This window comes from Trachurus japonicus, chromosome 18 (assembly GCF_045865225.1).
Source record: "Trachurus japonicus isolate A0001 chromosome 18, Traja_1.0".
Classification (NCBI taxonomy): domain Eukaryota; kingdom Metazoa; phylum Chordata; class Actinopteri; order Carangiformes; family Carangidae; genus Trachurus; species Trachurus japonicus.
Window position 1 is genome coordinate 30,267,363 of NC_140924.1, and position 25,883 is coordinate 30,293,245.

The following is a 25,883-nucleotide window of genomic DNA, read 5'->3' on the forward strand; positions in this document are numbered from 1 at the left end:
CACAAAACGGGTTACAGTGACTAAATTTAGGTTTGTGTATGTGATATTTCCCTAATATTATTATCAAGTTTATGACATAGGACTACTGTTCTTTCTGTTTCTCGTGGACACCAAAAAGTATATTGTTCCAATCTAAAGAAAATTCTGAGTCAATCTTCAGTGTGATGTAACGCATTAGCCTACTTCTTTCCAGAAGGTGGCAGAAGTGTAAAAAAAAAAAAGTTTCCCTTCGGTGTGTGAATAGGTTTACATTCCACCACTACACAGCTGTTTGATAAAAGACCGATATCCGCCCTCCAAAAGTTAAACACTACACGGTACCGGTGTGCTTTTCAAACACACTTATCTTCACACGTGACTGTCTCCTCGAGCCACCTGGTACCAGCTGTTAAACAGCGCCTAGGTGGCAGCACGAGAGCACAGCGCGAGCCGCCGCTCCGCGTGCTCCCAGCCCTTGGGGCGTTTGTCTGACAAGCGCGCGCGCGAGCGAGAGAGAGAGAGAGAGAGAGAGTGTATAAAGTCTTGGTGTGCGCTCGAGCACATGTCGCTGATGTTGAGGTGAGAGGAAGAGCTCATCTGGACAACATCATGATGTCTGTGGAGAAGCTGGAGAAAAACAAGACGTTAGACTTGAGGAAGAGGCACGTTGGGTAAGATGACTGACACATTACGCCACCAAGTTTCCAGTGTACAGTGAACAATGCTCAAACCAGCTTCTCCATAACTAATTATTTATGTGAATATCCTCCGGTAAAACAAAACAAAACAAGAAAAAACGTCCGTTAGACTTTTTCCACAGAAAGCTATTAAGTAATTTCAACGTTTTTTAATTTGTTTCTGTCGAATTATAATAACTAGTTCCACAGCAAACTGAATTTAATGGAGATTATACATACTTCATCTAGTTTTTTTCCCATTTATTAGTAACTTAATTTGTAGCCAAGAAGCCAATTCATCATTTTTACTTTACACGTAGGCTACGTCCCTGCTACTATCTGTAAGATAGAGAAGTCAGTTTGCTTGTGTGGATCGTGTATATATCATATTAATGTGTTACCACTTTGCAACACAGTGCAATAACTGCCCTATTAATTGCTCTGCAGGCCGTCCTGTAAGATTTTCTTCAGTCATGACCCGATCAAGATTGTGCAAGCCAGAGGCCAGTACATGTATGATGAAAAAGGACAACGCTACTTGGATTGCATTAACAATGTGGCTCATGGTAAATACCCCTTCATGTGCAACCCCCCCCCCCCCACACACACACACACACACACACATGCCTGAAAGAAATAATAAAGAACAGTATGGACATAACTTGTTCCTCTTCTATGCAATTAGCTCTGACATTTAACTTTTCAGAGCTGTCACGTGATGTACCTATAAAATCAGACTAATAAATGAATGTATTTAATCTGGACCATGTTGACCTGCTCTAATCCTGTGCATCCTTCCTTCTGTTTTTCAGTTGGCCACTGCCACCCAGATGTGGTGAAGGCAGGAGCTCAGCAGATGGAATTACTCAACACCAACTCACGTTTCTTGCATGACAACCTTGTTCTGTATGCCCAGAGGCTGCAGGCCTCACTGCCTGAGAAGCTGTCAGTGTGCTACTTTGTCAACTCTGGGTATGTCTGTCTGCATATTTTGTAATACTCAACAAAACAACTTGGAGTTACTGACTTGTTCCCAGGGTGTGGACCAGTGGGGGAATATGAGAGTACAGATAATAGCAGAGATTAAGGGTGGAGTATCCATCAGAGGAGCAATAAAGGTTGGTCTGAAGCAGGATGCATGAATGCATATCAGACCTACCATCATGGAAAAGAATTTAAGACAAAATAGACAAAGTTTCAAGTCTGAGAAAAAAGCTAAAAGTGAACATCCCACATCAGTTAACACAGTTAACAAAAGAAACAGTGTAATTTATTGCATATTCAGCATTCTTTGTCTGGACACAGACAGCAGGTTGTCACAATGGCACCGGTCTGGTCAGTAGTTATTTATTGACACCAACTGCTGCAGTTCTGCACTGTGAACAGGAATTATCTGGTTGTAATGTCATATATAATGCACCATATGCACTCACTACTAGAAAACATTTATTAGTCACAGGGTAATAAAGGCTGTGATGGAAGTCATAAACCTGACCAAACAAGGCAAAGGTTCTCAAAAGTGCACCAGCACTTCCAAAAGTCTTTACGAATCCCTTCCTGAATCATTAAAAAAGTTTAAACCACTCAAACAGTATGAGCCATGTTCAAACAGGATAGATAGATGAACTTTATTGTCTGTCACGAGTGACAGGAATTCATCTTTGGCAGGCTCATACAGAAACATTAAAAACAAGACTGTAATCAAACGTTAAAAAACAACATTATAAGTGCAATCCTCCAATCATACTACTGTATAAAGGAGGGGGCTGTAAAAAGCAACACGTGTCTATTTCTGGTTATTCAGGGTGGTTACTGCCGATAGGATGAGAGATTTTTTTGTAGATGTTTTCCGGGCCAGTGGAACTGGAACCAGAACCGGATATGCTCTATATGATGCTTTCAGCTCTGGTGTTTGGCAATGTGATTCTGTTTTTAATTTTGCAAGACTGGTACATGTAACTGGCCACTTACAACTCCCACATAATTTTTTTTAAGTAAACTAAGTTTTAAGTTACTATCAGCAGGTGTCACCTCATATGCCCTTATGGAAATGGAAAGTAAAACATGAAACTATGGCTGACGTGCGAGTGATGTCTGTGCCTACACCTGTGTACCTGTGTATTTTGTGGTGACTGAGTAACTCAAAGTAACCGTTGCCCCTTTGAACTTCAGCTCCGAGGCCAATGACCTGGCTCTGAGACTGGCATGGCAGTACAGCGGCCACAAAGACATCATCACATTGGATAAGTAAGTGTTGCTGGCTGTCGTTCTGAAACACCTGGTTCCATGACAGACAAGCAAAATGAAAGTATACAATTGATAATGAGGGGTGAAAGTCCTTCTTTTATATTGATTTTCTATGTAACACTCTGTCATATATCCACATTACAACAGAAGTTTTAATAGTCTGGATAATATTGCAACTGAGAAACTTTCTGACGTGGTGAATGACCTGTTTTCTTTGTTTGCAGTGCGTACCACGGCCACGTGTCATCGCTCATTGACATCAGTCCGTATAAGTTCCACCAGCTGTCAGACGCTGTGCAGAATCAATTTGTCCATGTGGTGAGTGCTTTTTCTCTCCCTGTCTCCCCGTCTGCAAACTATTAAAACTCCATGACTCTACTTGCTCTATTGGGCTTTGGCGGGGCCGCTGAGTCCTCCCACCTTGCACACACGTGGACATCAGTGTGTATGTGTGGATAAAAACAGAGATGCAGCGGGAGACCAAAGTGCTTTTTATGGAAAATTCAACGGGGCAAGGCGTCACTGAAGTGCTTTTGAAAGGAGGCATTTTACTGTTGGTGTCAGAGGCCTCTCTTTGAAAGCACTTTCTTAATCACAGAGGACAGAGATAGGACCGGCAAGACGGCAGAGAGGCAGGTTATTATTAACCAAACAGCCCCAGCCTACCATGATGTGTAGAGAGGAGCATCAGAAAAAAACACTGCAGCTCCTACTCACCCGCATTAGTGTGTATTATTTTGAATTTAAACATGCGAAGCACATAACTGCATGCACATACTGTACAGTTCCACCTGAGATTCTTTGGAATGAGGCAGAGCAGGATGACTATCTGGATCTACAGCAAACATGCATCAGCTTGCTGCCATAAGTCAGCAACAATGGCAGAGATGTTCCACTTTTGTAACGCCTTTGTTGAATCACTACTACTACAAATCACATACGCTGTGTGGTTTCATACTCAGTACTCAGAAACAAGCATCTCTGCTTGAAGTTTCAATTTATTTGTGTTTTTAAAGTCCAAGGGTAGGGTGGAGGGTAAAACAATGAGCTGTATGTCTAGAGGTGTTGTGTGATTGTGTGAATTCTTGCCCTGCTCCTTCATCATTATCACTGGTGTAGTCTGGCGTGGCAACTTGAGGAATACCCAGCTCTAATGTTACATGGCAAAGGAGGGGCAGTTCACCAGCTTGCATATATTATTTATGATCATAGACACTAAGGAGTCTCAGATGCTGCTCATTGAGGTCTCTGCTTACCCTTCACAAAACCATCATAAAATTCATGCCCTCATACATTTAGCTCCCCAAACAGTCATGTCTGTTCATCACATATGTTCACATAAATCTCCAGATGCACACAACCCTGGGTGGACAAGTGTAGCCAAATGTTTCAACATATGGTGGACAGACCAGTTTGAAGGAGATCTGTTACATTCATATTTGATTAATTGCATAGAACAGCATGTGAGAACAATACAGTGACGTCCAAAAGTCTTAAGAGTGGTCTCAGACTTTTCAAGGTCACGATATTCTTTGACAAATATTCGGCTGGTAACATTTTATGTGTCAAAAAAAAAATATATATATATATATATATATATATATATCCATGTATATATATATATATATCCATGTTGAGTGCTGATCTTTTTGATACGTTATTGGTCCATGTTTTGTTTAATGAATATGCTGCTCACTATATACTCGGTTGCACATAAAGTTAGAATCATTTTGTTTTCAGACACATTCCTCTTTTTATTCCTGTTATAAAGGTTAAGTGAGGTTTAATCTTCACAGTGATATAGATAGAGAAGAATGACCACCACACACTGATATGACTCTATTCTATGAACAACTCGGTTCACTTGTAGTGTCGTCAGGTTCGCCTCTGGCACTGCTGGGTGTGTTCATGTACCTTCTGGTCTGGCCCACTTCAATTTCACAGTGATATGTTTGGAAGAGATTGATCAATGATGTTTTGAGAAGATATATTATACACTTTACCTATCAAGAATCACATGGTCACAATCATTGTATGCCTTGTTTCTATGAATAGTAATCATTTCACCTTCTTGTGCCCTGAACAGGCTCCCAGCCCAGATGTGTACAGAGGCAAATACAGAGCAGACCATCCCGCTCCTGCAACAGCATATGCTGATGAAGTCAAAGATATAATAGACAAAGTCCACCAGAAAGGAGGCAAGGTACGGAGTGTGTGTAATATTGTTGTGTTATCAGATATCACTTGACACAAGGTCAATGTAATGTTGCTGCAATAACTTCCGCAACGTGTTTCACTTATACAGAGATTTTGATTGATTGTCTTTTTTTTTTTTAAGGGTAATTCATTTTCTTTCCTAGGAAGAAGCCTGGGATAACAAAAAGTTTTATGCAATGTTATAAAACTGGTATGCTAATGTGTGAGAAAATAGATACGATTCAAAATAGCAAATGTACACAGCCATGACACCAACATGTATTTTGGTTTTGTGTGTGTGTGCGTGTGCATGTGTCTACTATAAAATATTTCTCAGTCTTGACATCAGTGGCAGTTCCCTTGTTACCCCCCTTTCAATTTTTATTTTATTTCTAGCTGCTTATTAATTTTCCACCTTTCCTTTTTCTCTCCTCTTCTTTTACTTTTTCTCACAATTCCCAGGTTCAGGCTGAGGACTCTCGACGCTTTTAGGGTCAAATCCCAGATCACAAGAACATGTGTAGGGTAGGGGGACTCTCTGTGTCCAAACTTGTCGGCCTTTAATCCAATGTTTAACAGCACAACCAGAGGTTGATGTCCATGCATCCGGTGGTGAGAGGGACGTGTTGTCAGCCCAGAGATCGTACAGAATACATGAAGCTGTTTGTAATGGATGTTTGTGCAAATAAGCTTCTACAGGAGGAAACCCAGTGAAGACAGTAACACGTGTATGTTATTATACATTGCATGTGCTCATCTTCTGAAATATGCATCATTTCTTTTTGCCGCAGTGACCTACAGTGACATTGTGGCCAAGCATTGCACAAGTCAAAGATGCCAGGACTCCTCCTCTTTTCCACCTAATCGGTCTGGCTTCCCACTGACTGATTTTCTCTTGCACAGATTGCTGCTTTTATTGCTGAGTCATTGCAAAGCTGCGGTGGACAGGTCATTCCCCCTGTTGGCTACTTCCAGCAAGTGGCAGAGTACGTACCCACAAGGCTGCAGAGACTCATTCATGTTCATACACAGATTATTACAGATTATTAACTGACTGCAACTATGTTGGGCATATATAATTACATATTACACACTAGAATGTGTTTTGTTTTGCATGTATTTAAGTGAAAGCTTAATCTCTCCACACTCATGGATTTTTGTTTCCTCCTTCACAGACATGTCCGTAAGGCAGGGGGTGTCTTCATCGCCGATGAGGTCCAAGTGGGCTTTGGGCGTGTTGGCACCAACTTCTGGGCCTTCCAGCTTCAAGGAGAGGACTTTGTGCCCGACATCGTCACCATGGGGAAGCCCATTGGCAACGGCCACCCCATGTCGTGCGTTGTGACGACCAGAGAGGTGGCAGAGGCATTCATGTCAACTGGAATGGAGTATTTCAATACCGTAAGAGCACTTAAATCAAATCTTTATTGATATTATTCATATGCACCAGAGACAACGTCACACAGTACAATGAAATTCTTATTCTGTGATACATCTAGCAACATATACTTTAAAAAGCAAGTCATAATAAAAACAACACTAGTTAAAATGACAGTAATAAATAGTGCAAATGCAGCTAAAGTGTCATCGGGCAGGTAATCTATAGGTTTGATCCAAGTGATACAATTATTTTTGTTAGAACTGGAAAAAATAATGCAAACCACATAGGACACATTCTATGATCTTTGCTTTCTGTCCCAAATTGACCAGAAATGGCTCTTGACCCGACCTCATCCTTGACATAGAGTTCCAGTCCATATTTGCAAAGCGTATCGACACATCTGTTTTCCACATTAAGGGGAAAAACACATTCTATTCAAGCCAGATTTTTTTTTCCATTGACAGTCTCAGATTACAGTTATTTCCTGTGAAAGAATATAAGACTTCTCTCTTGTTGCAGTTTGGATCTTTTCCAGCCACAAAAAATACAGTAGAGTGTATAGTGTTATCAGTCTTTCAACAGCTAGACACAAAAACACAGATTTTATGATAAAGGAGGTTTGTAATATACATAATACATCAAACTTTTATTCCTGTTCTCAGTATATACGTACTGGATAACCTCCCCATCATCATCAGCAGATTTCCTCTGTGGTGTGAAGTGAACCTTGGTGTAATCTTTCCTCTCTGTGTGGGGTTTTAAATGTCTCAGTTTGGCGGTAACCCAGTGTCGTGTGCCATCGGCCTGGCCGTCCTGGATGTGATTGTGAAAGAGGATCTTCAGGGTAATGCACTGCGTGTGGGCCGATACCTGACCAATCTGCTGGAAAAGCAGAAAGAGAAGCATCCACTGATCGGAGATATCAGGTACGCAAAGATAAAGCCACACACACACAGTACAGTATGAGCATCAGGTGATTGGTTTTGTGCTTGTGCTGTAAAGCTGATCCCAAACACTATTGAGAGCTTTTAATGTTTATAAGTAATGTTCCTGTAAATCCTGGGCCAACATGTAATTCAGTAACTTCTGCCAGTGACGTATTGCACCGAACTCCTCAGTCACTGTCAGTTAAACATTGTGCACAAGTCTACAACATATTTACCTCGGACTCACAGCTGCCACTGTATTCTAACAAACCTGAGATCTGTCACTTTTTTTAAGATGAATATAACACTTCATTAAACCAAATTGTTTTTCATCATGCAGGGGTTGTGGCCTCTTTGTTGGGGTGGAGCTGGTGAAGGACAGAGTGAAGCTTACTCCTGCTACAGCAGAGGCTCAAGAAGTCATTTATAAGTAAGTGCAAGTCTGAGAAAGGACTCAGAATAAAGTTTGATGTCATGTATGTGATCAAAAATACCACACTATGCAGGGCTAAAACCAAATGTGGCTTTCGCTCAGCACCATTCCCTGCTCTCTGTGGTGAAAACTGTAATTATGCCTCCACAGCTATGTTTTATTACAACACTGGATATCCTGAACACAAAGTTATAATGGCTTTGAAGCTTTGAAGAACACTAATCTCATATCTCACAGACGGCTTATCATGTAATAAAGTGAGATAGACAAAACTGCTTCATATGCACTTTGTGCAATATTTTGTGTAATACAGCAGAGTGAAGGCTCACTCGAGCCTCCTCTTAATCTATAAATATTTAAATTACACAAGCCATGTCGTATACAGCCTTTGAAATCAATAAGCTGCATAGTGCACCATTTGTCATTTTTATCCCGAGCTCAAACAAACTGGCTTGAACTTTATAATTACTAATTGATCAGTTTGTCTAGTACGGTATTAATGAAGTTCCCCCTGCATTATGCATTTAAAAATAGACATAATTACAAAAAATGATTATACAGAGTATTACTGTAACAGAGGCCAGATGATGCTGATCTATCAATATCTGACATGGGGCTCAATATGAACTGTTTTTGTTACAGGAAACATTTTGTGATAGCAGGAAATGCACAGGTGAAATCAATAGTACTTATTAAGGCTGCTTCTATTCAGGTGTGTCTGCTGCTGTGCTGTCATGGCTGCTTTTCATGCTATGGCAAAATATCTGCTGGGAAAAACAGGCATTTCAAGTTACTCAGCTACTTCATTTGAACTTCTACAAAGCTACAGAACAAAAGCTGATTTTTATTTTGTTCCAGGCTGAAGGAAGAGCACATCCTTCTCAGTGCTGACGGACCTCATCGCAATGTGCTTAAATTTAAACCCCCCATGTGCTTCTCTGTGGAGGACGCTGATCTGGCAGTGGAGAAGATCGACCACATCCTCACAGGTACTTAACATCTCCCCCATTAGCGCAGTGTGGTCTGGGACGGTGTTTCTGAAACATGCTGCCATCCCTCTGATGTGTGCATTATCTATCTAGATAAAGGTGTGTAAAGAGCTTTCAATCGTGTGTGTTGTGTCTGTGTTTCCAGAACTTGAGAAAGCGTTAGGCTTGAAGTTGCCCAACACAGTGAATGCAGAGAACGATTGCAGTAAAAGAAAGGTAAGTTTGACACTGACCACCACACAGCAAAACAAACTGTCTTTCCCATCCCAAAGATTTAATAACATTTATTAAAAACAGATTAAAAACATCAATCAAGTATATTTGCATCCGGAAAAAAAACTTAACAAAAAGTACAAAAGAGCTCTCTAAAATTTCAATTTTTTGGACTTTTTTTTTTTTTTTTTTTTAAATCTCACCTTTATCTGTTCACGATTGTTTCTCAAGCTGCCGACTGATGAAAATGGACACCAGTATCAGAGTGGTTTAGTACACACCAGGGGAAGCAGTCAAGGAGTTTCTCCACAAACCAAACGCGTCAAGACATAAAGCATCTTGTGACCTCGACACTACATCTTTCACGTAGTTAAAGAACTGATTAACAGCCATCGTACACTTTGGAGGTAACAGAATTCCGGGGAAGAAGTGCCTTAACGTTTAACCTAATGATGTTAATAATGTACTGTGTCTATGACATTGTAGTGTTTTCTCAGGTAATTTTATTGTACAAAGGAATCAAGCCACTTGTTCAGCATAGCATGTCTAATGTCATTTTACTATGGTGCAAAACTTCCCTTAATTGTGCAATTTACCAAGCTAAGAGGTGTGTGTTTTTATTTTGCCAATATTATCAGGGAATCATTATTTTAATAAGTAAAAATGTGTATATGTACATAAAACATGCCATGCTGTCTCAATGTGGATTTTGCATTAAAATCCAGCTTGACTCTCTGTGAACTGCTTGGTGTTTTTTAGTTAGAATACCTGTATATTTACCATTAGGCATTTCTGATGAGTCAGTCACTGTATTAAATAAAATACTGCATGTGATACTTCATCGATCCAGTTCTGCTCTCTAGGATAGTCAGCTTGACTGAGTGCATGTGGAACAAATTGAAAACTACTGTTCCACTCTGCATCAGCCAAACAAACAAGAACACTGTTTGAGAAGTCTGCAATTATTTACCAGAGTTCCCATGTTCTTTATTAACAGAAACTTGATGTGGTTCCCAAAAGCTGTTTATTACTCATTCTGCATTATACTCTGATAGAAAGAGGCCATTTCCCTGCAGTCTAGAGAAAAATAAATGCATTATAGTCCATCTTCAGTGTTAATAACGCATCACGTCAGCAGTCAGACCAGGACAAAGCTGAAAAATGTTGCAAAACATATTTTTATATGTATTTTATGTCTTAAGTTATTATTATTTTATTGTTTTTACTATTTTCATTGAATGTCTGGACATGAAAAAGTATAGGAAGGGGAATACCTTGTAGATAAATGTAAGTGTCATAACTGAATTTGATGAAGGAAGCGATTATTTCCCACTGCAAAGGAAGTGCAGCTGTGACACAGCTTCAGTAATGATGAATAGTTGTAGCACTGGAAAGCCTTAAAACAAAACTTTGAGATGTATGATAATTATGAATTACATGCTTCATACTACTTTGATGGCGGAGCATGGACTCAGGGATTAACCTTTTCCTTTAACGAAAGTCTGTTGTCCACATTTGGAGCCCTCTTTTTTCTCATACATGTCCAGGAGTGGCCCTCAGGGACCTTCACACTGTCTCATGAGTGGGATGAACTTCACAGACAGAATGATTAATGTCTTCCTATCAAGAAGTATATAAAACTGCCATGGATGATTTGTAGTGTTTTTCTAAAACAACGCAAATAATAATGTAAATAATGGTTTCCAGAACTTAGTGTTATTAGTCTTGTGCTATTTTATGTTTTATGGATATGTCCACACAGCTGGAAAACTAATATTTATCACCTTTCAAACTACAGAAAGATACCCCCCCCTCCTCCTCCTTGAGAATACAGGTTTAAGCACCACATCCCGTTAAGTGTTGTTACCAGATGGTGTGTTCAGCAAATTTGGCATCTTACTGGCCTGTAATGGGGTTTACTATGTGCAGTGTTGGTTGGGCCAAAAAAAAAAAAGAACAGGTGGGGGGGGGGTCTGAATTCAAAATCATAAACTGCAGAAAAGCAGTCATTTCAAATAACGTAAAAGCTCTAATACTAACTCTGAGTAACCCTAAAATCTCTGACATTCACTTAAAGTTCAATAATCATAAAAAGGAGCTGTGATTTTGAGGCTTGTTACAGCTCAATGTTGTGTTGTTGATGGATCTATGACGCCACCTCCTGGATGACAAACTGCATTGCTTATATGAAATCCACATTTCCCAAATACTGCATTCTGCAAAAGGTGATAAAACCTATGTAAGTCTGTGTCATATAAATGGATGTAGGAAAAAAAAAGTTTGACAATCACAAAGAGCTCTGAAAAGGAAGATTTATTTCACAACCTCATACAAAAATGCAATTGTGGCAGGTTCAACAGGTTTTTCAGTTACTTCTCAACAAAAACATACAACATAATCATTTTCAGACCTCCCTTTGACATGATACACACAGTGCTAATTGTGATTTCAAAGCAGTGACTCAGTCCTAGTGGCGTTCAGTAACTATCTCTCTTCTTTCTTCAGTGTCTGATACTCATTTCACCTACTGCAAAGTTGTAGCTTCTCAGTGAAGTGAAAATTACATACAAAATTCGTGCTGATTCGGTCACTGAAAAAATAGCTGACTTTTTGCAGTTCTCCTGGCTTTAAGAAAAATAGGAAAATTGATGGTGTGCTGCTACCAAGGTCAGCTGCCACAAAGCATCAGTTTAACTAATTTGTAACACTGAAGAAAAGAGGAGGAAATTGAGTTATTGAAAACCAATAAAGACATAGCCAGTCTGAGACTGTCTCTAATTTCTTTAAGGTCAGTGCTATTGGTTGTTGATTATAGTTTAACCATAATTTTGAAATCTTCTTGGGCCTCCTCCATACAATGTCATCTGTCCATCCAAATATGTTTGTTAAAGTCTGCGGTCCGTGTCTTTAGCCCATGAGGTATCCTCTGAAAAGACAAAAGACGAGACTTGTAAAAGACAGTTTAGTAACTCAAAGAATTTCATATGGGCGTGTTTGTTTTTTTGTGGGAATCATGTTCAGACTTACGGCAGCTTCATGCGCATGAACACTCTGGCCATGAAGAAGCTGAGGAGGACGCTGACGAAGCCGATGAAGAGCAGCAGGAAGCGGTTCAGTTTGGGAATGTTTGGTGCGTTGGAGCGGTCCAGGATTATGAAGCCCAGACCTCCCATTGTGAAGAGGAAACTGGAGGCCAGTCCTTCCATGATGTACTGACCATTTACCCTGCAAGGCAGATGTTGATACATTATCTACATTTTCCATGTCCCTAAAGTGTTGAGTTCTCCCAACCTGTCCTGTTTGACATACCTGTATGCCAAAAAGGCAACTGGCCGCTGGTGTCCATGCTCATCAGTCATTGAACCCACACTTGGTGGCTCTACAATAACGTCGTAGATGATACCTAGGGTGAACAAAATAGTTTTCATTATGCATCACTCAAACCACAAAGTCTAATCAGCTTGTGAGCTCACTGAAACAGCCAATCGATATATTGCAACAAAAAACTGCTGAACCCACTTGAAGTGATATTTATAGCTACTGATAGACGACGTGGACTTTTATGAATTAAAGTAAACAAAGATACTCAGCTACTGTCTGGTGCTAGCTTAGCTAGACAGTTAGCCTCCCCTCTCCTACATTGTTATTTACGTGCATACTGGTGATAACGTTAGCAAGCTGATTAACAAAGGCATCCAAATAAACAATATTTGACAGTATTTCAGAAGCACGTTAAACAGCATTGGCCTTAAACAGCGTTGGCCTCTACTGATAGATTTGATGTAACCAGTTAGCATAAATGTTAGCTTAGCAGATTGATTTAACGTTACCTCCTGTGATGAGAAAGTAGGACACAATAACGACCGCATATACAGTCATAGCAGACGGCATATGCAGCCACGACGGCCTCTTCAGCTTTATGTTTGGACATTCAAGCACAGAAAACGGTATGCTGTACAGAGTCTCCATGGTTTGTGGAAATGTAGCCTGCTACCTCCTACTGTTGCAGCCGCAGACTGTGTCCGTCTGAGCAGCGACTTCGTTGACGTGTCCCGGAAGTACATGTTTTGTTCTACATCTATCCTTATAATAGGAATAATTTTATTCATGTTTTATTTTGACGTTTAAATTTGACGTTTAAATTTGAGCAAAACATGAATCAGATATTCTAAAATCCATTAAATAATACTTTAAACTCTTAAATTGTGTTCCTTATCGATGCATTTACTGTGACGTCAAGTTAAAGAGACAGTAAATAAGCCTTACGTCATAACAACGCCAGATTTCAGAGAAAAAGATAAAACAAAAAACTACCGATTATGAATTAACCGAATCTGCACCCAAATTACTGGCTTTCTCCCTAGCCCGTGACCTATTCCCCGACAAACTTAGATGCAAATTTCTGTGTGGTTTTTATGTATTCCTGCTGTGCTGACCAATACTCTGGTGAAAAAATGTGGCGACAATCCACTCACTTTAAACCAGAGACTGTTAAATTTGTCTCGTTTTGCTATCTTCTCAGTCCTCAGTTTGTTTCTTGAATTCTGTCTCAGTACCTATAAAAAAATATATACTGAAACTTGCATTTGAGCCAAGTGTGCAGATGCTCTAATTTTTTTTTGTGGTTTTCTAGCACCTTGGCATACGCTGGTCATGAGTGCAGTGATAAAAAATAATGTTTTGTGTCACTGTTGATAGACAAATCCATCAGTGAAGTCTCTGATGATCACTATTAACAATATGATTTACTGTTGGGATCTGTAGCATTTGCCATGCTTCACTAATGCTTTAGCAGCAGGCTGTAGATTTACAGCAAGTAGTTTCCCCTGATGTAAATTACTGCACGCAAGATTTAGCATAAAAGGATGGTGTACTGGAACTATTAGTCGTAGAATCGATACTTGGCAAGCCCTGTGAATTTGATGTGATGCATATGCCCTAAAGTAAGGCTGAATTCAGATGCTGGAACAGTTTATTATCTCACCATTTCTCTAACATATCTGGAATAATTAATGATGGGCAATATCAAAAGGCATCATAGACGACAGCAGGAAATGGATTTGTTTGTCATTTTTTATTGTGGCAATACAAATACACATTTTACTTAGATTTCTGGCTCTGTGCCTGTGCCTTCAGCACCTTGACGACGATCTTCTGCTCCTCAATCAGGAAAGCACGCTTGATCCTGAGGATAAAAACAAAAAAAAGAGACAGTTTAGACTAAATACATTAGCCACTCAACTTGCATCAGCTGCATCCATGAGCACTTAATTCCCCTCTGTTTTTTATCTTTTCAATTAACACCATTTCTCGGAGAGGATGAAGGCAAATGCTTCTCTTACCTGTCGCGCACAGACTTGGCGCACATGGAGCCTCCGTAGGCCCTGCTGACGTGCTTCTTGGTCTTGGAGAGCCTCTTCAGAACCTGAGGTCTAACAGCCCGGATCTGTAAAACAAAACAAAAAAAACAGCCAAGATGAGAGAGAGATAGTGATACGTTGTCCCACACATTCACTGCAGTACTTTGCTTGTGCATGCTGAAAAACAACCAGCTTGTGGGTTGAAAGACCACCAGCATATTATGTTAACAGTGCCACTTTAAGCAACCTTGATATAAGCAATCCACCATGCCACTAAAAAGAAATAGGCCCTCTGTCAATACTGGTAGTAACAAAAATATGCATCAGTTATGTATCCAACTTTCAGGCAGGTTTGGAAATGGACCTTGATCTCTCATCCTTCCTATATACCCATTAGACAATGAAAGTTTATTTTTGTATGCAAGTATTAGAAGATGAAGCCATGTATTGAAATGTGAGACAGTGCTCTTGCTCTCCTCTGATTTTACCAGTGTTGACTGAGACCTCTAAAGAGCTATTAGCTTTTAAATGCACTAGTTTTAGACAAAATGCCATATGTAGGTTTGTTCAGTGCCTAGCTTTGCTCTTCAGTGATGTTGCACCTCAAGTACTATCAAATATAATTGCACAATTCCTAAATTTTAGTTCACCCTCCTAAAGGTATGGCGAGTTAAGATCAACAAAACTGTTTCGACCAAAAAGTAAATCAGATTTACAATTTTATCCTCAGTCACAACAATGTTAACTGCTGCCAAATGCTCATGCGTTAAGATTACTTGGGCTGTTTTCAGTTCCAGACCTCAGCTTCATCATTTCAGATGCAATGCAACAATCTCAAGGAAACAGAGTAGTCCTTTTACATCTTTGTGGGACTAGGAGTGGAATCACATTGAGAGGGTTACAACCATGCAAACAAAAGTCAAGTTCAGGTGAAATCCTTCACGTGATATTGATGCATAAAGTGTGTTAAGATTATCCAGGATTCTATGTCTAGACAGAACCACCATGTCATGTCATGTCTAGTACCAATATAGCTGACCATTACAAACACAACAGTAGTTAACCAGCCACAAAGATCCCAACAACACAACAGTGTTACAGAGGCTTCATATCCACACCATGCTGGGTCGGAGCCAGAACCCTTCCCCAAAACACAATGGTTGTACTTACTCCGCGCAGTCTTCCTGAGCTGATGCCACATGCTGACTTGGGGGCTTTGCCAACCTTCTTGGTGTACAGGTACACAATACGGTTACCAGGCGTCCGGGACCTGTGGGACAGCGCGGGAAACACGATATTAACGTGACATGTCCACAGGTGGGTGATATTTACAAGTTGCAATGGTGGCCCCGAGCTTCACAAGCAGACAGCACAACAGTTAATGGAGAGAGGTCACTTACAGTCTGGTCTTGTTGGAGGCGGTGTTGTAGGACAACCTACGACGGTAAGTCAGGCGCTGCACCATGTTGAAACTGCAAAACAGACAAAATACTCAAGTTAAATGTGGAACATGATGCTTACTGTGCTAACCATGCTAACGATGCTACGACTTGAGACCATACGTAGCGACACGGGCTAGCATCATTGAAACTCACAACAGTGGCCCCGTTATCTGTATATGTATTTTCACAGCAACATAGTCTACAGGCCAAGTACGATTAAATGTATCAAGATATTAATGTAGTGCTAAGCTACGGCCATTTTATCAGTCACTTCAGTACTGAGACGCCGGCCTTTCAGGGACCAAGGTACGGCATGTTAAAAATGTCCCACAAAACCCACCAACTGCTACAATTATACCATCACTGGAAACAGAGAGTTGTTATTATCTGTATTTGTCCTCTAAATCGACCACTTATGCTTCTAAAACACAGGATTGGGGTGGATTATTTAACCATAATGTCTCGGAGGAAAGCAGAAGCCGCCATACCTGCTGTCGCCGTAACCGGAAGAGGAAGGACCGAGGCGGATGATGGAGGTTAAAGTTCCTCCATGCCGGTGCTTCACCGCTCCCGCCTCTTCTGCCCCCTGCTGGTCTGTGGCTTTTACTACACATCGATGCTGGGGTAAGTAGGTGTTACAAACTGTGATGTGTAATGATAGCGTGTTATATAGGCTATAAACTGACATTATGAAATGTTCTTTAAGTAACTTTAGCGAAGAGCTTATTTTTACTTTGATTTCAATTTCCTTGCCAGACTATTCCATCGATATAATTCACAACTATGACAATATAGGTTAGTCTATAAAAAGTGCTAAACATTTAAATGAATTTAAAAATGAAACTGATTCCTACTCGCATTCCTACTCAACAATGAAACTAATTTACTGCTACAAGTAAATTAGACAAGCAAGCATAATGACCTAAATATCCAACATGAAACTGGATTGTTTATAAACAAAAATGCAAATTACAGAATGACACTACACCATTAATGTGCTACAAAGTAGCCTAATACTGTTGCCTTGTCTCCTTTCATTATGTCAAGGCACGACCCACAACTCCATTGTTGGTCAACTGTTTTTTGTTTTGTTTTGTTTTTTAATTTTCAATGAAAGGTCAGGTTAAGCCCCTGATGCAAGGACTTAACCTGTTTTGGTTGGTAAAATGTGTCCTTGCAATAAAGATGGACACTTTGAGCACAGTCCCAGCAGGAAAACCACAGGTGTAACCAATTATCCTAACAAAGGTCGACTTCCAGAGTTGTTGTATTTGCTGCTGTTGTGACATGGCACAAGAGCCATAATTAAGCCAGTTAGTTGCGCCTGTGTTTTTCCTGCCTGACAAGTCAAACTATTCCACAGGACAAAAACCTGTTGAGAGATAGCTGCCTAATCCTCAAATGAGTGCCACCCTTCAAGCAAGGAACATGGGAAGTTAGTCCAGACCAAATAATCCTCTTTTAAGACAATATTGTCCAGTAGATGGCACCAGTGGCATATTTGCTAGTTGGCAGGTTTCAGGAAGGCACAGAGAGTAGGAATTCTCCTCTCAACCTTTACACCTCTGTCCAAATTTTAGATACACTACTTTGGATATAACTTTTTTTTTGTTTCCACACAATAATGAAAAATGTAAACATATCTCTGATTGTTTTATTGTAATTGTTTTACTAGTAAGAGATCTTTTAGCTGTCTGCTGTACATGTTTCAACCTATGTTCAGCTACGTCCCTTTAACTGACTTGCATGCTACTATTATTATAGGAGAGTGCATGCTTAAAATTATGTTGTTGTTTTTTTGTTATGTATTCATTATGTTTTGCTGGTAATTTTTTTTTTTAAAGTAAATTTTGTGGCTTTTTTTTGCCTTTATTGGATAGTATAGTTGACAGCGACAGGAATTGGGAAGGCAGAGAGAGGGGGAATGACATGCATTAAAGGGCCGCCTGTTGCGGGATTTAAACTGCAGCGAGGACCGTAGCCTCTGCATATGGGGTGCCAGCTCAACCCACTGCGCCATACAGCGCCCCTTTGGCTGGCAATTTTCAGTGCGGATTGCAGCTGCATTTACTAAAGATTGCTAAAATAATAATGGTTCAATAGTCAACAAGAAACCGTGTAATTTAGAAATGTAATTCTTAGCATTCCTCTAAATCAAAACAGTTAGTTTACCCTTTGAATATACTTGTGCCTCAGTGCCCTTTGAACATTTCTTTATAAAACAAAAACACCCATGCCATGCATGCTGACAAACAGTATAGGAGCTGCAGCCTACACACTGAATCTCTGAAAATATTAGCAAAATAGCTAAAAATGTCTCCCAATCAAAGAGGTGCTGTGTCAGAAACAAACGTTTGCCAGGCTCAGCCAACAGATGGTGAGCTTGGCAACCTTTTAGATGAAGCATTTGGCAAAAGCAAAGTTCAGTGACAACACAAGGCTCTGTACAGTGTGTTGGTGCATTGCACATCCGTTTTAACGGCATGAAACTGACTGTGTGGTTTTATTCTACACTTAGCCAGAAGTCCTTATGAGCTGGAATTTGTTTTTTCTTTTACAAAATTAATTATTTTTGCACTGTAGTCTATTTAAGATCAATTAATCTCTTTTCTGTTTAGCTGTGCATTTTCTTAAATGTCTTTATATGTATGAACTTCTGTGTGTCTTAGTATCTATTGCTATTTACATTTTTAATATGTTGTTCTATCTCTATGTAAAGCTCTCTGAACTGCTTCTGCATAATATGGTGCTATATAAATAAATTGAATAATTAAATAATTAATTTTAGATGTGATTAATCTAATCAGTACACCTAGAAATGTTGTTTCATAGTAAAACAAAAAATGTATGCCCGTGGATCATGTTTGAAATTCCATTTTCCTACATTGAATGTCAGGTGTTACAAATGGCATATTAGTGCTGGAAATCTGGGTTTTTGGGTGGGACAAAATGATATGTGATTGATGCACATTACAGGCTTGTTTTACATGGGAATTTCTGAAATGGCCTCTGTTAGTGAGTTATGCACAGAGACAAAAAATAACTGTACCTGATGAGTCTTCCTAATCACCATCATCACACCTGTAATCCACCAATTTTAACATTTCTAGCAAAAAGCATTGGCCATATGTGACGAGTATTAATATGGACCTCAGCAGCCCTCACACAAAAGGTCAATTGTTTTTTTGTTTTGAGTGGATACTTTTTATTACTGGTGACCTCTACAGGTTGAATCTTGTTCTACATGATCTGTTAAGGGATTGATTTGATTAATTCCAGATGTGATGTGACCCGGGATTAACCCGTTCTTCATGAGAGGTCCCTTACAAAGGGTGCCAAGGAGATTTGCACCAACTCCAAGGGACAGTGAGGCACATGCACTCGCATCCAAATAATTAGTAACATCTGCAGGCACTCTGTCTTAATCTTGTCAGAAGTAATTATTAAGATTATTAAAACCACATCTTAGTGTAATATTAAATGTAAACCTCAACAAACTATCATTAAATTCATGTTGGTTGGCCTCTAGTCTTTATACAGTAGTTTTAGGATGCTCCTGATGCCCATGTGCCCTCCCTGTCACTCAACCCTGACCAGTCAAAGATGAACCATATCACCTTAAGTGCACTCGATTATGCAAGCCTTTCCACCCCACCCCCCAACCCCCCTCTCCACATCTCCTTGGGCCTTCTGTGTAATCTGCTGAGATTTAAACCTGCTGCTCCTGTTTAATAAATCCACTGCGATTAAAATAGGATTACAGCTCTGCTTTCGCCTTCCTAATGACATCAGAGCATGAAACATTTTTCAACTTTTTTTTTTCTCCCAGTTGTCAGGTTTTTTACTCATGCTCACTCACTCCTCCGTCTGACTCGTCGTAACCAGACAGGCAGCGATGGTTTTCAACTTCTTCCCCCTTAAAATACTCATCCCTGCAGCCCAGCAGGTCAGCCCATCTGTGGGACTGTTGACGAGGATTAACCTTATAATGCAGCACACATCCTGTATCAATGCTGTCCTCCTTCACATCAGACTTCTCAATGACAGATAACAAGCAGAGAAAACATGCTGCAGTATCAGGTTGTTGTTAGCTTGAACCTCTAAACCACACAAAATCAACTGCACAAATCAACCCTCCACTCTCCCAGTGTACCAGTCTGATCATTGCTTTGTGGCCACATCTCATGGACGTAAAGCCATGAAATATTAAACGCCATATTCAGCTACCAAAGGTCACAGGGACACACTGCACATGTTGTCCCTCCTGCTTTTAGTCATGTGAAATGAGGTATGGAGCGAACAAATCAATACAACTCTTTTGTCCTTTTTGTCCTTCCGTAGCATTGTCCTGCAATGGTTAAATGCTGTAAGGTCACAAAAGGCAAAGATTGATTGGATTTTTACTTCAGCTAAGCTCATGACCCCAGCAGATAAATCTATTTAAGATAATGTATTCTGCTGTAATACTCAATATAGCCTAACAGCTTTCAACCAAACGTAAAACACTGATGTGAAATATTTATTGGTTTCTGCTGCACTTCATGCATTTACTGAACATTGCATATAGAGGCAATCAAGTTTGTAATGACTCCAGGTTTAGCCTCCTCACATAATCATCTTGTTCCCACTCAAACTTGGCTAAAATACAATAGCACCTTCTCTCTACTACAGATTAAAGTTGACTGTTTTTATATGCTCCAACAGTATACTATCTTTGCCTGTGAGAAATTGATGGCATAAGATTTGTTTTGTTAAGTGGAGTGTTGCAGCTGTTGCAGCTACCTGAGAAACCCAGAGGAGACACAGAGGCTGATGTCTGCTGTTTCCTCTGGGAAGTTACATAATTTTTTTGCCATGCAAGAAACGTGGCTCTAATGATGGCAATGTTGGTCTGTCAGTTGTACTACCACTTTTGTCCAGACTGAAATGTTGAAAAAACAAATGAAGCTCAAAGCACAACTGTCAAAAGTCAAATATTTTTTTGTTCTAGCTTGTCATGTTGACAATAAAGAAATATTATAAAGCAATTTTAAAAAATGTATGTTACCTACTTATTAGATACAATAATAAATCATAAACAACACAAAGTACAGTAGGAATTATGGGGTATTGGTTATAGTTGTTTGGACTTTTGCCTGCACTTAATCTTTACATGGACCACCAGTAAATGCAGGGTCTCACTTTCACACTGTGCGCTCATACCTAATCAGCTCCAGTACTTAGTGATCAGTCCTGCCTGTGGATTATCAATTCATTAATCTCTTTAGAGCTGCTACTGCTAAAATGATTATTCCCATCTACCCCCAGTTTTAGACTAAAATGGCCTCGCCCATGTTATCTTTGAACAGTCTTGCCTTTGTGCTTTAACTCTGAGGCAGACTTTTTGTCTTTTGGAATACATTTACTCAGCTGTTTTAAGAGCCTCATTGATTCACTATTTACTATCAGAGCATCCCATTGGTGCCTGTGCCCAGTCTGTTTTGCTGACCGCATTTTCCTAAGGGGCAGGTGGTCTGTCCAAGCCTCTTTGTGCAGACTTGTGGTGGTGCTGATGTGTGTGTGTGTGTGTGTGTGTGTGTGTGTGTGGTGTGGTGTGGGGGGGGGGGGGGGTAATATGAGGCTTTCATCATGTAATCCGGAGCAAGTCTCTTAGAAAAGTCTCTTATCTTAGGACTCCAATTTCACTACTTTCTTCATCTACAGGGCCAAAAAGCTTTTGGTGTTAGTTATCAGTGAAAAATTCTTTTTTAATAGTGCTAATTCACTACATCGCTTCAGTCAATTGTCCTTCCCTCCTCACCGGAAAAACTTGCTTGGTTATCATCACCCTGTCTATCCCCCACTGCCCCTGCCCCATTGCTGACAAATCCATACAACTATGTGGGACACAAAGGCTTGGATTTAGCTGCTGGGCCAAAGCGAGGGTGGGCCGGGTGGGGGGCAGGGCCGGCATGGAAATTTCTGTTGTTTTTGTCTGAGCACAGATTTCAGACAAATCAAAACAACTGCCACCATCACCCCTCCAAACCCCCTTCCTCCCCACCACATCCCACATGACCAGTCATCACTTTTATGCTGGAAATGTTGCCAGATCAGGAGTGGCCAGTGCAGCGGTGTGCAGGAGAGGCTTGCGTATGCACCCATGGCCATTGTTGAAAAAGAGCTGACAGTCTGGATTGGATCTCATTTGATAGGCAAAAATATTGACAGATCTAATTTGAAGAGCTGGGGTCACAGGCTTCAGAGTGCACTGTATGACGATGATGTGTACTGATCAGTTGCATGTGCTCATGCAGGCATTTCAAACAAATGGGTCAGATACTGTGACAGCCCTTGTGTACTGTACAGTCACTAACTTTTTTTGATTTACTGTCACATTACAATGACAACATTGCCGCACAGTTACAAAACAACTGAACTTAAACCCAGCTTTGATTTTATGCAGTCTTTTCTATTAGTGATATGAGAGACAGAAGCGTAGTTTGTTACTACTCTTCTAAATGGCAGTTATTGTTGCACTTACTCTACATAGAGTTGGGTCGCTCATAAAGAATGATCAATATTGAAATATCAGAAGTTGAGATATCCTGATTTTTAGTCATTTAGTACAGGCCATGCTACAAAAGCTCAGCATACAACACCTACTATGACATTTGCCTCTTAATCAAAACTTAACTTAAAGCAGAAGTAAGTGATATATTTGTGTTAATATAAGTCTTAAATAGTTATATCTTCCGACAGCAATCACTTACATAGAGTGTTTGGTCTGAAACACGGGTCTGTCAGTCACTCTGCTCTGCTCTGAGCCGAAGAGAAAACATTTATCGTATCCTACAGTTTTTATCCAATGAGGAGAGAGAACGGCATGCAGGGCTGTGTGTGCAGCCAAGGAACGCCGTGAATGTGGCGACGTAGGGACGAGGACTGTTATGGTGCGTTCAAGGAAACTCGTATTTTTCCGACCGTGAAGTGGTCCCAGTTCGATCTGGTACGAGTTCACCGGTCGGAAGTTACGAGTGGCCGTTATAGTGACTTTCAAAAAACCTGTAAAACAGGTTGGAAAAACACGAGTGGGTTGCCTGGAACGCTACAAAGTCGTAAGTTGTGACTTGAAGCTGTAATTTACGATTTCAAAAGCCTGCCTGGAACGCAGCATTAGCGAAAACGACCGGACCACTTACTTCTGCTTTAATCCCCAGAGAGAGGTGATGAAAATTTGTAAGTCACTTTATTTTCTTTCTTTAAATCACACGCCTAAGCTGAGAATAACCCTGGTGACATCTGTCTGACATCAGCAATTCTCAAAAGTTATTTTTCACACTTTGGAAAAACTCCCTCTAGGAGCACAGAGAATGTGCATAACATAAAACATAAAATTACTGTTTTCATATTGCCGCTGCCCCACAGCGTCTCATCATTCCCAACCATCAGACTGATGTAACCTACTCATATGTTCATTCACCAAAAAAACTGAAAATTAAAGTACTGCAGAAGCAGAGAGGCAACATAACCCAATCACTTGGCAAAAGAATGAATAGTCCTCTGGGCCTTTAGATGCGACGCCTTTCACTTAAATGGATAGTCTGACATTTTTGGAATTACGCTTTCTTGTCAAGAGTTAAATGAGGAGATTGATTCCACTTTCATGTCTGTCTGGTACACTTGAAGTTACAGCAAGCAGCCAGTAAGCTCAGTTGACAGCGGTGTTTGTCCCAGCCTAGACACAGTCTGATACAAAACTACTCTATATCTTTGATTGATAGATGTAATTTATTGGTCACAAACTGGGGAAATTCTTGAAAAAGTTGATTAAGCTGTCTTGAATATGTAAGCCAGCTGCCAGCTAAAGCCTTAGATCCATACAGAGATGTAAGAGTAACATTATCTAATAAATGGGAAATACCAAACAGGGTAAGCATGCTCCCTAAAATGATAGAGGCATACCAAAGACATAACTACTAAATCATCAAATTTAGATCAAATATAGTCTTCACAGAACATCTGACTATTGATAATGTGAGGTAAGTGAAGTTAATGTTGTCGGCTTCTGTGTTTCCTGTTAGGTAACAAGAGACAACTTCACATAGGAGGAGAGGAGAGGAGAGCAGAGGGGGAAATCAATGAGGTCAGTGAATCATGATTTATTATACATCACCAGGCCATTAGTGTCACACATACTTTGTCACACTGTGTAGGGATTGCATGTTTGCTTCTGTCCAACAGAGTTTGACCTGTCAACTAATGCTAAGTTGTTGGGGGACTTTATTTGACATTAGAGGAAACATTGCAACCTGGGGGGCAGTAAGGATGATGAATGTGTCAGATGAAGCCAAGCAAACGGGCACATTATAGGGGTATGTGTTTTCATGTTTGCCATGCCATTGGTAATTTAGAATATAAAAAAATATAAATTTAGCTAGATATTAATATTAAATGAATATTTCAGCATTTTGGAAATATTGCTTTGTAATGGATATGAAGCAGTAGCCAGCCGCTGGCTTGCTTGGCAGTGAGTTTCAATGTGTGGTTGACTGCATATGGGAGAATCCAACAAGGCTTTTTGCTGGAAAGCTTTTGCACTTGGTTTTAAGCCAAACCATTATGTTCTACTTTTATTGCATAAACTTAACCAAGCTGGTTATTGAAGCCCTGTAGGTCATCCTCCCCCAACATCATAAACCTCAGTAAGTCATTGCACTGCAGTGACAAACCATGTAAACCTGCAAATTGTCATTTTGATTCATGCAGATTAAACAGTTCAGATATAGCCTGCTATTTAATCAGTGAACTTTAGTAGTGCTGGTAGTAGGATATGTTCTGTATGTTCTAACTGGCTGTAGTGTCATATTATACAAAGAGCATTAAGATGTTTGTGGTGTGAATTTCTTAGATAAAACTAATAATTTCACCTCACAAATTGTGTATTGTGAAGATATACGCTATGGTTTGTGGGCTAGTGATGCTGCACCTTGAGCAGCACACTGCAGTGATATCTTTGATCGGGGACTTGCCTATAACCTTGAAATGACCTAAGGCGTACACACAGATCAGCTGCTGGGCTGAGGCACATCCACCTGTTCCGTCATCAGAGAAATAAAAAAAATCAGTAGGAATAGTGCCTTTGCTGTGTAACCACGGCAACTCCTCCCTCAAAATGCAACATCACCAGAGCCCCCACCGCGTGAGCTGAGCTGGGAAGGATGCGCCGTCCGCCGCTTACCTGGCTTTATTAATAAACCACTCGGTTCACGTGGTTAGCCCAGCCCAGCACAATATTCTGCTACATTAGCAAGGTATTTTCGACCGGGTGTTTTTTTTTTTCCTCATCCGAGACGGGAGGGATGCTGCTGCTGTGAGAGGGAGAAAGACACACACACACACACGCATACACACACACACACACACACACACACACAAAGAGAGAGAGACAGGGAGAGAGAGAGGTGAGCGCAGTTGGAAAGGCAGTTTTTTCCTCTCCAAAGCTCCTCCTCTGTCGTCGGAGAGCGGAGAGCGGTCACATTTTGCTCAATGAGAGCAAGAGGGCACGGGAGAGGATTTCCTAATTTCAACGTGCTGCTGTGCTGTGCGGCTGTTTTCCTGCCTCTGTCCAAGGTAAGGCATGACACAGTCTGCAGCCTCTCCACGCGTCATGCGCCGCGCCAGGGAAACTAATGTTGGCTGTTTTGGCCGGGGATGATGGTTAGCTGTTTGTTGTGTGCTGATACCGCCGTTAAAGGGCGAAGGCGTTATTGAAGGGCAGACAGAGTTGTCAGTGGAACTGACATCTCAGACGAGCCGTTCAGCTGAAAGGCAGCAGGCTGTGCATCTGTGAAAAGTCAAACAGGACAGGATGTGTGTTTGTGTCTGCCTTCACCTGAGAACAGCGTCATAGCCTTTAACCGTTTTTCACTTGACTGCAGCCAAGTGATGTCCGTAAACCGTCGGCCTTCACGTTTCCTGAAAATTTCCCAGGTAAAAACGACAGATTTTTACATTTTGGATGCGAGTTGTCTGTCCAGCATTTTAATGGAGAGGATATT

At 40.5% G+C, this 25,883-nt stretch overlaps 4 protein-coding genes across 10 annotated transcripts in view; 2 read left to right on the forward strand and 2 right to left on the reverse strand.

Annotated features, from left to right (window-relative positions):
• The first annotated feature begins 383 nt into the window (after positions 1–383).
• On the forward strand, positions 384–9,774 carry etnppl (ethanolamine-phosphate phospho-lyase). The gene is made up of 13 exons (XM_085806273.1): positions 384–650; positions 1,104–1,222; positions 1,469–1,628; positions 2,829–2,903; positions 3,128–3,221; positions 4,990–5,106; positions 6,003–6,085; positions 6,275–6,500; positions 7,252–7,406; positions 7,747–7,836; positions 8,698–8,828; positions 8,974–9,044; positions 9,273–9,774. Exons 1-13 carry the CDS (start codon positions 589–591, stop codon positions 9,372–9,374), a joined length of 1,485 nt encoding a protein of 494 aa, XP_085662399.1. The 5' UTR covers positions 384–588; the 3' UTR covers positions 9,375–9,774.
• A 1,565-nt stretch (positions 9,775–11,339) lies between these two features.
• On the reverse strand, positions 11,340–13,069 carry ostc (oligosaccharyltransferase complex subunit). Its single transcript, XM_085806474.1, has 4 exons — positions 12,872–13,069; positions 12,351–12,444; positions 12,069–12,266; positions 11,340–11,967 (listed from the first exon to the last, which is right to left on the reverse strand). The coding sequence occupies exons 1-4, from the start codon at positions 13,008–13,010 to the stop codon at positions 11,949–11,951; spliced, it is 450 nt and encodes a 149-aa protein (XP_085662600.1). The 5' UTR covers positions 13,011–13,069; the 3' UTR covers positions 11,340–11,948.
• A 1,031-nt stretch (positions 13,070–14,100) lies between these two features.
• On the reverse strand, positions 14,101–15,872 carry rpl34 (ribosomal protein L34). Its single transcript, XM_085759941.1, has 4 exons — positions 15,802–15,872; positions 15,572–15,671; positions 14,384–14,487; positions 14,101–14,226 (listed from the first exon to the last, which is right to left on the reverse strand). The coding sequence occupies exons 1-4, from the start codon at positions 15,864–15,866 to the stop codon at positions 14,142–14,144; spliced, it is 354 nt and encodes a 117-aa protein (XP_085616067.1). The 5' UTR covers positions 15,867–15,872; the 3' UTR covers positions 14,101–14,141.
• Positions 15,873–25,241: 9,369 nt separating this feature from the next.
• Positions 25,242–25,883, forward strand: part of LOC146969622 (sodium/potassium/calcium exchanger 2-like) — a 41,822-nt gene continuing 41,180 nt past the window's right edge. For 6 of the 7 annotated variants that reach the window (XM_085759942.1, XM_085759945.1, XM_085759946.1 and 3 more), the window contains exon 1: positions 25,242–25,455. The gene's annotated coding sequence lies outside the window, so the exon portion shown is untranslated. Of the gene's footprint in view, positions 25,456–25,537; positions 25,816–25,883 lie in introns of those variants that run through there. The other variant, XM_085759943.1, reaches the window with a different exon arrangement.